At 38.8% G+C, this 14572-nt stretch overlaps 1 protein-coding gene across 1 annotated transcript; it reads left to right on the forward strand.

Annotated features, from left to right (window-relative positions):
- Positions 1-2114: 2114 nt before the first annotated feature.
- On the forward strand, positions 2115-13429 carry rad54l (RAD54 like). Its single transcript, XM_004569290.6, has 18 exons — positions 2115-2395; positions 2498-2578; positions 4128-4238; positions 4345-4405; positions 4491-4626; positions 4754-4823; positions 5431-5719; positions 6500-6624; positions 6705-6855; positions 6936-7062; positions 8043-8117; positions 9880-10010; positions 10191-10301; positions 10653-10776; positions 10853-10931; positions 11013-11192; positions 11324-11487; positions 12757-13429. Exons 1-18 carry the CDS (start codon positions 2393-2395, stop codon positions 12956-12958), a joined length of 2220 nt encoding a protein of 739 aa, XP_004569347.3. The 5' UTR covers positions 2115-2392; the 3' UTR covers positions 12959-13429.
- Positions 13430-14572: the final 1143 nt, after the last annotated feature.

Below are 14572 nucleotides of genomic sequence, written 5' to 3' on the forward strand. Positions count from 1 at the left end.
TTTTTACATCTGTTTGTGAGAAGATGGCAATATTTGTCATTAGGGTAAAAAAAAGTCAGGATTTTTATGGATACGTTGGATTTTACATTCTTTTGATAGCTTTCATTCTTAAATATTTTCAGCTGTTAAAATGTAAAAACGTAAAATAGATGGATGAAACTCTTCCCAGTTCGAGACTCGCCTCTCTGGGAACATCTCAGGCCCTCCCAGGTATGGGGGCCTATCTACCCCACCACACTCCCTGCTGGTGGCTGATGCCCTCAGGCGTTGGTGCTTTGCTTGTTCTCGATGCCCGGGGCTGGGTGCTCAGGTATGTACAGGCTCACTCCCGGTGGCTGCTTGGCGGGGCTGGGTGCCCGTGGCTCAGTCAGAAGTTTTCTGGGGGCTGGGGGGGCCCTTGGACCTCGGGCCTCTGGGCCTGGTGCTCGGTCCACTCTGGCATGGCTGCCTACTGGCAGAGCCCACGGGCACATCACTGCATTGTATTGCTCTCTTTTTGCTTGTTTCCTCTTTTTTTCTCTCAACAGGTGGTCCAGGTGATTTTTTTTCTTTTTTTTAAGTGTTGTCTCGCACTGTCCCTCTTCCCTTTTGTTTTTCTTTCCCTTTCTTTCTTTCTTTCTTTCTTTCTTTCTTTCTTTCTTTCTTTCTTTCTTTCTTTCTTTCTTTCTTTCTTTCTTTCTTTCTTTCTTTCTTTCTTTCTTTCCTCTCCCCCAGTCATGTCTGTGCAGTCTGTAATAAAATAAAATAAAATAAAATAACAAAGGTCAATCTAATGGACCAATATGTTCCCAACAATTCTGATGGCTAAAGACACCCCCCCCCCCCCCCAAAAAAAACAACCCAAAAAACCCTTACCTTTTCATTTAGTTTCTTGTTCTTGTTTGATGGATTGTTAGTTGTTCAGACTTCTGTTAGAATTATGAGCATGACCTACATTTTTTCTGTAATAGATTAATCCTCTAAATTTCTTTAAACTTAAAAGTCTTGAGTCATCATTCATCCATCATTTCTCTAAATTTTGCATAAGAGAGGCCAGACTTTCAACTACTGTAATTTTTTTTAAAGTTCTCTCCAGGTTTTCAAAGACCATTGTTAATGGTCTAATACATTATATATATGTTCTAATAAATGTTAACACATGTATACATGTGGCTAATATTGTAGGGTCTGCCTTACAGTATAAAGAGAATAGAGGCGACTTTTGGTGTGATTTGGCGTTGTATAAACAAAATAAAATTGAATGTTATAGATGTGGGCGGGTGTGTAACTCTTATCAGCTGTTTGGAGTGAGGGCTGGGGTGATTTCTTTGAAGATCTGTGACAGGAGACACTCGCAAAACAACCTCATTGACGCCGGCGGCAATTTCTCCTGAGAAGAGAACATGCTCTTACAATTATCCTAAGATAAAAAGAGTGATATTCTGATGTCACAGTTTTTCCTGGTGTTAAGCTACTTTAAAGACATCATAGAGGCCCTGTTGCACCCCCTGCAGTTTGGTTACGGGCAAAAAGGTTGGCTGAGTAATTGAATAATTCAAAATAGTCATTGGTTTATATTCATAGTCTAAATAAATCAACATTATGTGGTGTTAATTTCTAAACTTATTGATCTATCAACACGTTTTAAAAAATTGGGGGAAAAAAACCTTTTCATCGGGACAATCAACCACACCTTTTGTTACAAAGTGCCATGGTGTCATTGATATTACTTTTTGTTACTTTTTGCTCAATTTCAAGACTGAAAAGCATGACTGAGCTTCCTGTCAATGACGGAATGGTTACTGAAGGGTGTTTGCAATGTCACCAATAACAGCAACAAATTAGCTGTCACAGATACAATTTTCAAGTACAAAGCTATTATGAAGTCTCTCATATCGCTCCCCCGTTCTTATTTACCCTTCATATTTTTTTTTGTACTGCTAATTGTTACTCTTATTTGCCTGGTATGTCTACTGTACAAACTGAACTGGAATGACTGACTGTTCACTTTATAATTTCAAATAAAGAAATGTCACTAATAACAGAGTGAACTCAACAGGTACTCTGCTTCATTGAACAGGACGAATAAAGATCGAGCCTACAACAGTTTGTTGTCCTTCCGGCTTTCCGTAGTGTTGTACAACAATTAGCGCCAAGTTGAAACGAGGAGGAAAGTGCGCCGTATACTTTATGTATACTGACGTTATCGTGATTTTGCTATTAACTATATACACCTAGTAGTGCGTTTCACGTTAACGCTGGGAACACGTATTTGTTAAACGAGTGTTTATAGTACCGGAGGAGTACACCGGCACAGACAAGAAGCAGACAGCGGTAACTACGAACAAACGCTAGCAACACGGTGAGGCGAGACGTCTCAGCATTACTACAGCCACATAGAATAGACGTGGAAATGGTAAGTAATAAGCCGTATTCGTAGTTATTTCATTTGGCCTACACACTACATTAGGGTGTTGATTAAGAAATTGTAATGCCAATATATGAACCTCCGTCCCAGCGGAGGAGTCTCGCTCCCAGTCAGATTGCCAAACGCAAGCAGGAGGGAGACTACTGTGAAGATGAGTGGACACATAAACCTGTAAGTACAGGACCGCTGCTGTATATCTGGAGCTAAGGTGTTAATGTTGGAGTGCTTCTTGACCTGTGTCACACCTTTTTAAACCTGCCTTTAGACATCGTTTCAAATAGGAAAGTAAGCGTGCACTTTAGCCTTTAGGCATCCTAGGAGAATAGGATGTTTTAAATTTTAGGTGTTACATCCCAAGTTGATTTCTTAGATTAAGGGTTTTCCTATTAAAACTTTCAATTCAATTCAGGTTCATTTGTATACAGTGGTCCATCGCTATAACGCGGTTCAGCTTTCGCGGCCTCACTGTTTCGCGGATTTTTTTGTGCAATTTTACATGTTTGTTTTTTGTTTTTTATAGCACATCGTGTTCTGCGACCTGATTGGCTGTAGACCATTGTCAATCAATCTCCTCCGTACCGCATCTCCTGCACAGCACAGAATGCGTCCAGCACGTCAAATTTACATTCGCTAGCAGTGTGACTCTGAAGTGCTGTACTGTATGTTCATGGGCCTAACTTTGTGCTGAACATTGGGGGTGTCAAGATCTCTGTCAAAATAAATAAATAAATCTGGGTAAATTTCCAGATGATTAAACATGCAACTATTTTGCTGGTAATAATTGAAATGAGTAAAGAAAATCAACAGCCTATTTATGCAAGATAATTCATAATTTTATTGGGGGGATTATATTGATAGCGTCTGATTACTGGGGTGGTCATAACCCCCCTGGAAATTATGCCCCTGCTGTGTGTATGTTTGTAAGTTCTCCCCCCAAAACACAACAATGTCAACCATAAATTTTGCACCATCAAATGCACCTGTGGGTGCCTTTGGTTTCATTCTATAATACTGGACTTATTTTTCTACGAAGGTTTGGACTTTGAGAGTGTTTAAACAGGAGAAGAAAATCTGAAAATGTTCGTGCCTGTCTGAGAAAAGTGTATAAAGAGTGTAGTGAGGGGTTTTACAGCCTTGAAACATCTATAATGATTGTAAAATATAAAGTTGGCTATTTCCTATCGCGGCTTATTTTTAGAACGGTGGTCCCGCGATAAACGAGGGACCACTGTAGCGCCAAATCACAACAACAGTCGCCTCAAGACGCTTAATATTGTAAGGTAAAGATGCGACAGTAATTTTATGTTTAATTATAGAAATATGAGTTATACACATCTAGCCAGCCATCATTTTTTTGCCACTTGTGTATGTTATTAAAAGACTGTTAACAGCTTCCTCATTAGTGTTTTTGTTTTTAAAAGACACACACACACAAATGCAATGTGCTTACTTTTTTCAGGAGTTATGAATTACAAAACAAACATTCAGAAATGTCAGTATATGAACAGGGATTCAAGATATATATATATATATATATATATATATATATATATATATATTAGTAGAAAATTAGAGCAGTGGATAACCTGCTGAATTTTGTTTTTGTTTTTTTTTTTTTTTTAAAGAGCCATGGCAGAAAGTGAGGGGCCTAATTTATGGTGTATGCCATTTACAGATATTTAAAAAACATTTTCATTATTTATTTATATTTTTTATGCAGGAGAAAAGAAGAAAAGGCGATAATGAAATGAGAGAAAACCACATTTCTATCCATAGAAAGCCTCTGACGCAGATCAACAACCGTCCTGCATGTATGGATGGTGAAAAACATGTAAGCATTGTTTAAAGCTGTCAGATAAATATCTTTGTATAGATTTTGTGTGTGAATAAAGTTTAATGATTTAACGAGGCTTACCTGTTAAAAATCTTTTCTGCAGGAGGCATTTATTCAAAGTATCCTGTCCAAACCGTTTAAAATTCCTATTCCAAATTATGCAGGTAACATTTTTCTCTCACCATGGCTCTTTTAATTTTAGTACAGCAGGCATATTACTTCACTGCTGTGTTAATGAAATACCTACAGGATCACTGGGAATCAGGGCACTTGGTTTAAAGCGTGCAGGAGTGAGAAGACCACTCCATGATCCTTTTGCCGAAGATGCTCTGATTCTTTACGAGCCTCCAGCTCTGAGTGCCCATGACCTGATCAAAGCTGACAAGTAGGTCAAAAACACAACTCCTTCTTCAATACATCATCTTTTACTCAATACTTTCTTGTCAGAGTGCTGTTCATGTTTGTGATTTAAAAAATACTTGTGTGACACAAGCTATCTTTGCTCTTTTCAGAGAAAAACTACCCGTTCATGTGGTTGTGGATCCAGTGTTAGGCAAAGTGCTCAGACCCCATCAGAGACAGGTAAACACAAGATATCTTTACACATAAACTACTCTATGCTACTGTATTGCACATATCATACAACAGTATCATAGTATTAAACATATACTGTGGAATGTTTCATGCTTGACTCTAGATTTACAAAAACAAATCATCTTATAAATTATTATAAGAGAATAAATGTTAGTTTAACCAAGAATATTAAAAAACTGTAACGTAAAACTTCTTGTCTTTAAATACTTCTGTTTAAATTACCCAAGACTGCCAAGTCTTGGGTAATGTTTAGAGGCATTGCTAAATTTGTTTGTAAAATATGAATGAAAATGTTAATGAATCACAGATTTGTGCCTGTGCACAGTTAGTTATTCTTAATGTCTTCAACGGTTTTGGATGTTGTCACGGTTTAATTTAACATTGTATTTTACCTCATGGCTCAGCTAGCCACAAATTCAGCTTGTTACAGTCCTCCAAAAGTAGTTTGCAAGCTGCTTCTGAAACTTTGATATCTTATGCCAACTAGTAAGAAGAGAGTGAAGTGTGACTCAGCTCCAAAAAAGCAGTGTAGTTCACCTTAAGTGATGTTTTTTTTTTCTTTGAAATTCACATTGAATGTCTTTAATTTCTTAAGGGTGTAAAGTTCATGTGGGAGTGTGTGACGGGCCGACGCATACCAGGATCTTATGGCTGCATCATGGCTGATGAGATGGGGTTGGGAAAGACCTTGCAGTGCATCACCCTCATGTGGACCCTGCTACGCCAAAGCCCTGATACTAAGCCAGAGATAGACAAGGCCATTGTGGTGTCACCTTCAAGCTTGGTTCATAACTGGTATAATGAAGTCAGAAAGTGGCTGGGAACACGTATCACACCATTGGCCATTGATGGAGGATCAAAGGAAGGCATTAATAGACAACTAGGTATCTAACTTTAATTTCTCTCTCATTATAAATATCCACAGAAAGGTTGTTGGAAAAGCCTTGTAATGGACCAAAGTTATAGTCTTAGCTCCTGTCTCTTTGAGCCCGCCCTGTTAAAAAGCTTAGTCTCTGATTGGTCAGCTGGCCAAGAAAAAACAAAAAGAAGTGTATCCCCAGATTGTCTGAGTATAATAATCTTTGATCTCAGCATTATATCTTTTGCTAGCTTAAGGAAGACCTTTCAGTGATTGTCAGTGAAAAGTTTTTTTTCAGTAGAATAAAAATATTCTAAACATTGTCATAGAGTGTAAAATGGCCTGTATTTATATAGCGCTTTACTAGTCCCTAAGGACCCCAAAGCGCTTTACATATCCAGTCATCCACCCATTCACACACACATTCGCACACTGGTGATGGCAAGCTATTGTAGCCACAGCCACCCTGGGGCGCACTGACAGAGGCGAGGCTGCCGGACACTGGCGCCACCAGGCCCTCTGACCACCACCAGTAGGCAACGGGTGAAGTGTCTCGCCCAAGGACACAACGACCGAGACTGTCCAAGCCGGGGCTCGAACCGGCAACCTTCCGATTACAAGGCGAACTCCTAACTCTTGAGCCACGATCGCCCCAGTGTACATGATTGAAATTGTTGCCCAAGCAGACTTAAGTTTAAGAGAAGATGGTTTTACTTGAGAGCTATTGCTAATATTGTTTAAATAGTAAGAAGTTTGTTAGATGAGCTTCCCTAAAGGGTCATTTGTTTGTTTTCTGTTCTTTCAGAGAGTTTCATTTCGCAGCGCAGCTTGAGAGCACACACACCCATCCTCATCATTTCATATGAGACATTTCGACTGCACGCTGAGGTTCTGCACAGGGGAAAAGTTGGACTTATCATCTGTGACGAAGTATTTCACTTTATCCATACAATTCAGAGCTATCAAGAACTCTCGAAGTTAGGATGTAACAGTACTATTGTATTCTTCAGGGCCATCGGCTTAAGAACTCTGATAACCAGACATATCAGGCCCTGAACACCATGAGTGCCCAGAGGAGAGTGCTGATATCAGGCACACCCATACAGAATGACCTTCTGGAGTACTTCAGCCTGGTCCACTTTGTTAATGCTGGTATTCTTGGTAAGCAGCATTACAAATACAGAAATAGGTAAAAAGCTCTTTTCTGATCAGATTTGTTTAACGTTTCATCTGGATTGCAGGCACATCCCAGGAATTTAAAAAGCGATTCGAACTTCCCATCCTTAAGGGACGGGATGCAGATGCCAGTGATAAAGAAAGACTGAGTGGGGAAGAAAAACTGAAGGAGCTAATCAGCATAGTCAACAGGTAAGTTCATGCAACAGAACACTAAAGTACTTTACCTTATAATATAAACTGCCTTCAGGCAGGTGCTGGTGCTATTTTCTAAGTAAATATATTTTCAAGAGTGCTATTGACACAAAATTCTCACCGGATGTCGGTAACAATCCACTCATGTAAAGAACCCATAGCTGTTCATAAATTAAGTTATGTGTAATAATGAGAAATGATACAGGAAAAAAGTATTTCACACTTACTGAAATTGATTTCATACTTCATACAAAAGCCTTTGTTGGCAATGACAGCTTCAACATTTCCTGTATGGAGAACCTAGTTGCATGCATTTCTCAGGTTGTGAAGGCTCTGTGGGCCACTTCTATGAACTCTGAGCTTTAGTTCTTCGCACAGATTTTCATTTCGATTCAGGTCAGGTGATTGGCTGGGTAATTGTAGCAGCTCTGAAACCAGTTGAAAGTTTCCTCGGCTGCATGTTTGGCATCATTGTCTTGCAGAAATGTCCACACTTGTTTCATTTTGTTCCAAAAGCAGCACAGGGGGTTCTGAATGGCTCCCCCTCCCCCCAGACAACATAGCCCCTGGGATCCTTGGGACACACACAGAGGGGATGAAACTTTATTTAATCTTATGACCTGTTCCTGTTAATTTCTAGGCTTTTAGCTTTTATTTTGATTTCTTTTAAGATATAATTTTGTAATTGAATGCAGCATGTTTTTGTTTCATTATCTGATTTTCATAGATTAGATTTAGAATGAGATTATGCAGCATAATCTCTGATACATTTGGAGAAACAACTATTTTAATTGTGTTAATTAAATTATATTAATTCCTGCTCCTTTGTTTTGTCTTTGTTAGACAGAGTCAAGTAAACATAAGCATCCTAAAAATAAATATTTATTTATATGTTTTGCGTTTAGACGAATGTCTTCAACAAACTGAACTCTCTTTTATTCTGCTTCGGTTGTAATGACCATATTCTGTATCAACAGGTGTTTGATAAGGAGGACATCTGATATCTTGTCCAAGTATCTTCCTATGAAAATTGAGCAGATTGTGTGCTGCAGGTAGGTAGATTGGTGTTCAACATGAAGAACCCTCTTTTTTTTAAGCAGAGATAACTTCTTTAATATTTTAATTTTTATAAATTGTCCTCACTCTGCTGGCTGGGTGGGTGCTGGGCACCATGGACACCCAACTTTGTGAACACAATAACTTGAGAACGAGGTGACGCAGGTTTTTTTTTTTTTTTTTTTCCAGATCTATTAAAAATCTCAAAGTTAAAATCTTGGTGACTTTGACCTCAAGGTTATTGTTCAAGTTGTCTGAAAATCTTGTGAAAGACGATAAATCACCTAAGATGAAAATGAGGGTTTTCAAATTGAAACCATACATGGCTCTGATACGAGATTTTTAGTAGATGCAAGTTTTGAAAACACAATAGCTCAAGAAAGCAGTATTGTAGGATTTAAAAAAAATTTAAGTTAAAAATTAATAAATGAAAAAACCCATGCCATATATGTAGTACTCAGGAAGGATATCATATAGGTTTCTCATACCAATAGCAAAGCTGCATCTGCGGAGCGTCTGGGACACTTTGATACAATTTGTTTTTGTTTGTTTTTTAATCAGTGGCACGATATAATATACCAGCATCATTGTTTCAGTCTTTTGACAAAATGATTTTCAAAGCATTTTCTCAATAACTATTGTTTTACAGTGAGTTTTTATAATGATTAAATTAAACCTTATGCTGTCAGATTGCTGTAACTGTATGGATTTTAAGGCCAGGGTACAATTTGATATAAGTGTTAAAAGATATTACATGCTTATTGTTTCATTTATAATTGTTTTATTTTGTGTAAACCTGACGTGGAATGATCTGTCAGTATTGCTACAGTTTGTAGTGAGAATGATACTGAGGTTCAACAGACTGACTTAGTGCATAGATTAAAGCGTACCATTTCTTTCATTATTTGTTACCAGTTACAAATAAGGCTCGTTGATTTGTTTAAGTAGACCTTAGAGAAATAACTGCATCTGCTATTATAGGTGCATAATATCCTCTCCAAGGAGGCTGTGTAGCACTGCCAGCCACCAGTGTTTTTTACATTTTACACTGCATTTGTTGCTGTTGCAAAATTTTTAAGTGATTATAAAGCTTGCTTAGTTTTAGCAGTAAAAAATTATCAACATCTGTCTAAAACTTAGCTAGCAGAATCGCTAGAGTGAAAGCCTCGTAAAATAGCTCATGTGTCATTTTCTTATGGTGTTGGAAGGACATATTTTTATGTTCTTGCATGCTCTAATTAACACATTGGTTACAATTAGCAGTATTGTTAAAATATTGAACACCTGGTGCAAGATATGAAAAAATACAGTAACCCAAGGGTAGGGTTAGTAGGATTAGTGACTTGCTAATTAAATCTTCTAGAACCGGGACTTTTCAGAGGAAACGTACAGAGGAAAATTCTCCTGCAAGGAGGCTGAGGGGTAGTATTGGGGCTACCATAATTTATTTATTTTTCTGATAAATTATGATACTTTTGATATATCCCTTACTTGAGGTTTACTCGAGCAGTTTTTGTCCCGATCATGGAAGACTGGACCAGGTCTTTACCCACTCGAGGATGCTCGAGGGAGCATGGGAGTTTGCCCAACCAGTCTACATTTGTCTTGTAGGCTTGGAGAAGGCATTCGAACGTGTCCCTCGGGGTGTCCTGTGGGAGGTGTTTTGGGAGTATGGAGTGTCCCAAAACAAAAATGTAAACAGGATTTAATTTACATGGAATTTAATTTGAATTTGTGTCTCTTTGTGATTCCTTGCAGGCTGACCCCTCTACAGACAGAGCTCTATAAACACTTTCTAAAGCAGGCCAAACCCATTGAGACATTACAAAAGGGCAAAATAAGTGTCTCCTCCCTGTCTTCCATCACATCACTCAAGAAACTGTGCAATCGTAAGTGAGAAAAATGTAACACAAAATGTTGCATTTGTGAACACTACAGTGATCATCAGAAAAATTGTCCTCTCATAATTGAGCTAAAATGTAAACTATTAATAGAAAACAAGATTGTCGTCTTACATCTAGAATTATCTTCTGCTTGGAAAAAATACAAATGAGTGCCATCTTTCTCAGATCCAGCTCTTATTTATGAGAAGTGTGTGGAACGGGAGGAGGGATTTGAAGGGGCATTAGAACTTTTCCCTCCAAACTACTCCACCAAAGATGTTGAACCTCAGCTCTCTGGTAAGAACGTGCACAGCATATCGTGGTGCAGCTCCTCTGATGGTCTTCCAGGTCATCCACACTTACTAGTTGGAAGAAGATTAGCATTAGATTAGTAGAATGTAAACAGAACATTAGGTCAGATAGATAAGTAAAAATGTGAACAGGGTTGTTTTCACAATTTAATAGCTTGTCTAATGTTTACATTTACATAATATTAAAGAAAATATTGTTTTATAAGAATTAACTTTTTTATTGCCTTCTTTTGTTAAGACTAATTTTCTGTAAATGTGCCTAATGTGTCTAAAGGGTGGTGCTATTTTAAAGTCATGCAGCCTCTCCTCTCTCTATTTATTGCTTTGTTTATTTCAGGGAAAATGCTGGTTCTCGACTACATTCTGGCAATGACAAAGACCACAACAAGAGACAAAGTGGTGCTTGTCTCCAACTACACACAGACTCTGGATCTCTTTGAAAAGCTCTGCAGATCTAGAAGGTATATTTGCAGAAATCACTATTTTAAGTGCGCTATTTAAATGATTTTAATTCCTCCTCCTTTGTGTCTTTGTCAGATACCTCTATGTTCGGCTGGATGGCACAATGTCCATCAAGAAAAGAGCCAAGATTGTGGAAAAGTTCAACAGCCCATCGGTGAGTTGGAAAATCAGTTTGAAGCAATATTTAGAGCTTTGAAAGACTTCTGAACAGCGTCTGAAGACATCTTTTTCTCAGAACCCAGAGTTCATCTTCATGCTGAGTAGCAAGGCTGGTGGATGTGGCCTCAATCTGATTGGTGCTAACCGCTTGGTGATGTTTGATCCCGACTGGAACCCAGCGAATGACGAGCAAGCAATGGCTCGGGTGTGGAGAGATGGTCAGAAGAAGACCTGCTACATCTACCGACTTCTCTCTGTCAGTTCAGTGCATTTTCAACAGTGTTTAGGACCTCACATTCAGTGTTTTAGTACAGCAGGTTACTTTTGAAATCTACACTGAGCTGGTTACAGATTTACCAGTTTTGACTTGTGCTTGTTTCCCGACAGACGGGAACAATTGAAGAGAAGATCCTGCAAAGGCAGGCCCATAAAAAAGCCCTGAGCAGCTGTGTGGTGGATGAAGAGCAGGATGTGGAGCGTCACTTCTCTCTGGGCGAACTCCGAGAACTCTTCACTCTCAACGAAGAGACCACTAGTGACACACACGACAAGTACAACACGTTACTCACACACGTTGTCTGTGCTGTTCAGTCTACTAATTGTCCAGAGAACTTAATTTACTCTAGAAATGGTAAATTAAAATTAAAGCCCAAATATCTTGTAGAAATTTTCTTGGCACAAGTGACGTAGCTGTAAAAGGTTATGTGTTCTTCTCTGAGTTGAGAGCTCATTGCAGCTGCAGTTAGATCTTTGCATCTATCATGTTCTGGGCAGCCTATCATGTGCTTTTAGGTTTTATGGGCTTTCGCACAAGAACTGACACCAAGTGAGGTTAATGTGAGTTTTCGAGATTAATAGTTATTTGAGCAAAACTGAGAGGGTTTGACACTGTCGTGAAAAGTGATTCGAAGTTGTTAGTTATGGCATTTTTATTGCTAGGTTGACGTGGATAGTAATGGTTTGAAGCCATTATTATGCTATGTATGGAATTATTTTTCTATCATAAGTTGCATTCAAGAAAAAAAACATAATCCAAGAAAAGAATTTAATTTCAACAGCACAATTAAATTCTTTGTGCTTAAATTTAACGACCCTCGCGTGTAAAACTCAAAAGCCACACAAAGAAGCTGTCGCACCTGCAGGAGTGTGTGCTTTGCGGCCACGGCTACAGTTTCTCGGTCTGTACTGATTTATCACTTGTAGCTGCACATCCCACCAAAGTGAACGTGTTTGCTGCTGACTGAGCAGCTTTTTGGTGGCATGGTTATATTTCTATTTTGGCTATAATTATAATTGATTGATTATGATGCACACTTCCTTGCCTCATCCTTGTTATTTTTAATTATAAAGGGCATGCAGATTAATGGGACAGCAGTGCAGAGGCTTCAGAACTTACCTTTGAATCTTCTGGTTTTAAAGATTTCTTCAGCAGTGATGTAATCCAGTGACTGTTGTCAGTATATATACTGCTACGCAGTAAATAACCAATGTAACTGTTTAACACAATCACCTGAACTGTTGATCAAAGGATCCTATGGGCATCCAGTCAAAAGTCAGTTGATTCGTGTTAGCAGGATTCCTCTGTAGGTGGAAAAAGCCTCCCGCGAGGGGGGGAAACTGTAGCTGCACAAAGCAGACACTGTGTTCATTGCTGCTAAGTTCTTCACACGTGAGAAATTTAATTGCTCCGCTGAAATGAAATTATTTTCTCACAGTTATGTCTTTTCTCTGCGCAACTTATGATAGAAAAATAATCTCACACTATGGATCATAATGTATGGCACGCTCTTAATCAGCCTCTCTTTCCCCTCCTGTATTAGGTTTCGCTGTCGCCGCTGTGTGAATGGCAGAGAAACAAGACAACCTGACAATGATGCTGACTGTAACAGTGACCTCTCCCATTGGAACCACTGTTCTGACAAGAAGGGCCTGAGGGACCAAGTGCTGAAAGAGTCTTGGGATGCTGCTGTGTCCTTTGTCTTCCACCAGCGCTCTCATGAGGACCAGATGGGTGTAGTATAGAAGAAAGAATGCAGAAGGCTGTGTTACACTACCACAGATGCTGTAAATATGGATATTTATGTGTTGTTGAGTTTTTCCATTTGTTTTAAACAGAAAAAATAAAGGTTGATAACCAGACAAGAAGGCAGTTATTTCTTCACATTTTTGCATTTATGGAAAATGTGCTATGATTTACAAGCTGTGATGCACGTTACTGTATAGATAAATTTTTTTGTCTGGTTTCAGTTAGTCATCACAGCCTTCTGTAATAAAAAAGAGGTGTGCACCTTCTGTAAGACAGGCATATTACATTAATATGTTATGTTAAGATGTGACTGAGCCCGGCCAGGCTGCACAGGCTAGCCTGACCACCAGGCACTTGTTGACAAGCCCCTCCCCTGGGCCTGGCTCCAAGCAATGTAACGTGGTCTATAGTTGTACTTTCTTTCCACTTGCTTGTGTTTTAATAAATAAACAATTATTGAGAATGGACATTTAATATGTGGTCTTTCACGATGTAAATTCTACCTTTGTTTATTGCTGGCTCTGTGAACAGATTCCACTTCAGAGACCTAACACTAGTGTCACCTCCTGCTGGTGATAATGGCACAATATAGATTCTCTGCTGGGGGTATGCATTTTATATGTGCAGCTTAACTCTGCACTGCAAAAGGAATGCAACAGTTTGCCTTACTTTTAAGTGAAGCAAACTGTTGCGTTGTCACAGGAATGTGCATGTAATAATTTGTTTATTTAGAAAATATATGAAATGTTTGTACTTATTTCTGATCTTGAGAGTTTAACTGTAGCTGTGAGAACACAGAACACACCAGCGATCAAATTAATTTCCCTTTGATCTGCTGAGGTTGCAGACAAACAGAGACAAAGGGAGTTCAATTCAGTTTTATTTATATAGTGCCAAATCACAACAACAGTTTCCTCAAGGGGCTTTATATCGTAAGGTAAACACCTTACAATAATACAAAGAAAATAGAAAAACCCTAACAATCCTATAACCCCCTTATAAGCAAGTGTTTTGGCAACAGTTGGAAGAAAAAAATCCCTTTTAACAGGAAGAAACCTCCAACAGAACTAGTCTCATGGATGGACGGCCATCACCATGTTGTGAGGGGAGGAAAACTGGACGAAAGACAGCCAGTGTCATTGTGGATATAGAGAAAGACTAGTGCAGAACATGTATGAGAACAGTGAAACACTGGTGAGGTGTGCAGTAGGAGTGACCGGTGGGTTTCAGGTCAGTTCAGGGTGGAGACTGGATTATATTGGTTTGAAGGACAAAGTTAGAGTGGCATGGCTGAGATAGTTTTAACAGAAGAGCAGAAAAAGTCCAGAAGTGCATAAAAGGCATGGTAGATATACTGGATAAATGAGAATATAAAAGAAGAAGACTGAAAATTAATACAGAATGTTCACTGCAAGGTGCAAGCCATTCATAAACCTCAAGAATAGAAAGGCGAGACTGGACTTTGCTAAAAAGAAACAACAACAACAAATCTAAAAAAAAAAGCCAGTTCGAGAAAAACATTCTTTGGACAGATGAAACCAAGATCAACGTCTACCAGAACAGTGGCAAAAAACCTACACTCACATACAGACTCTATACTCAGACCAAGT

The sequence above is a fragment of the Maylandia zebra genome, linkage group LG17, assembly GCF_041146795.1.
Source record: "Maylandia zebra isolate NMK-2024a linkage group LG17, Mzebra_GT3a, whole genome shotgun sequence".
Lineage (NCBI taxonomy): Eukaryota > Metazoa > Chordata > Actinopteri > Cichliformes > Cichlidae > Maylandia > Maylandia zebra.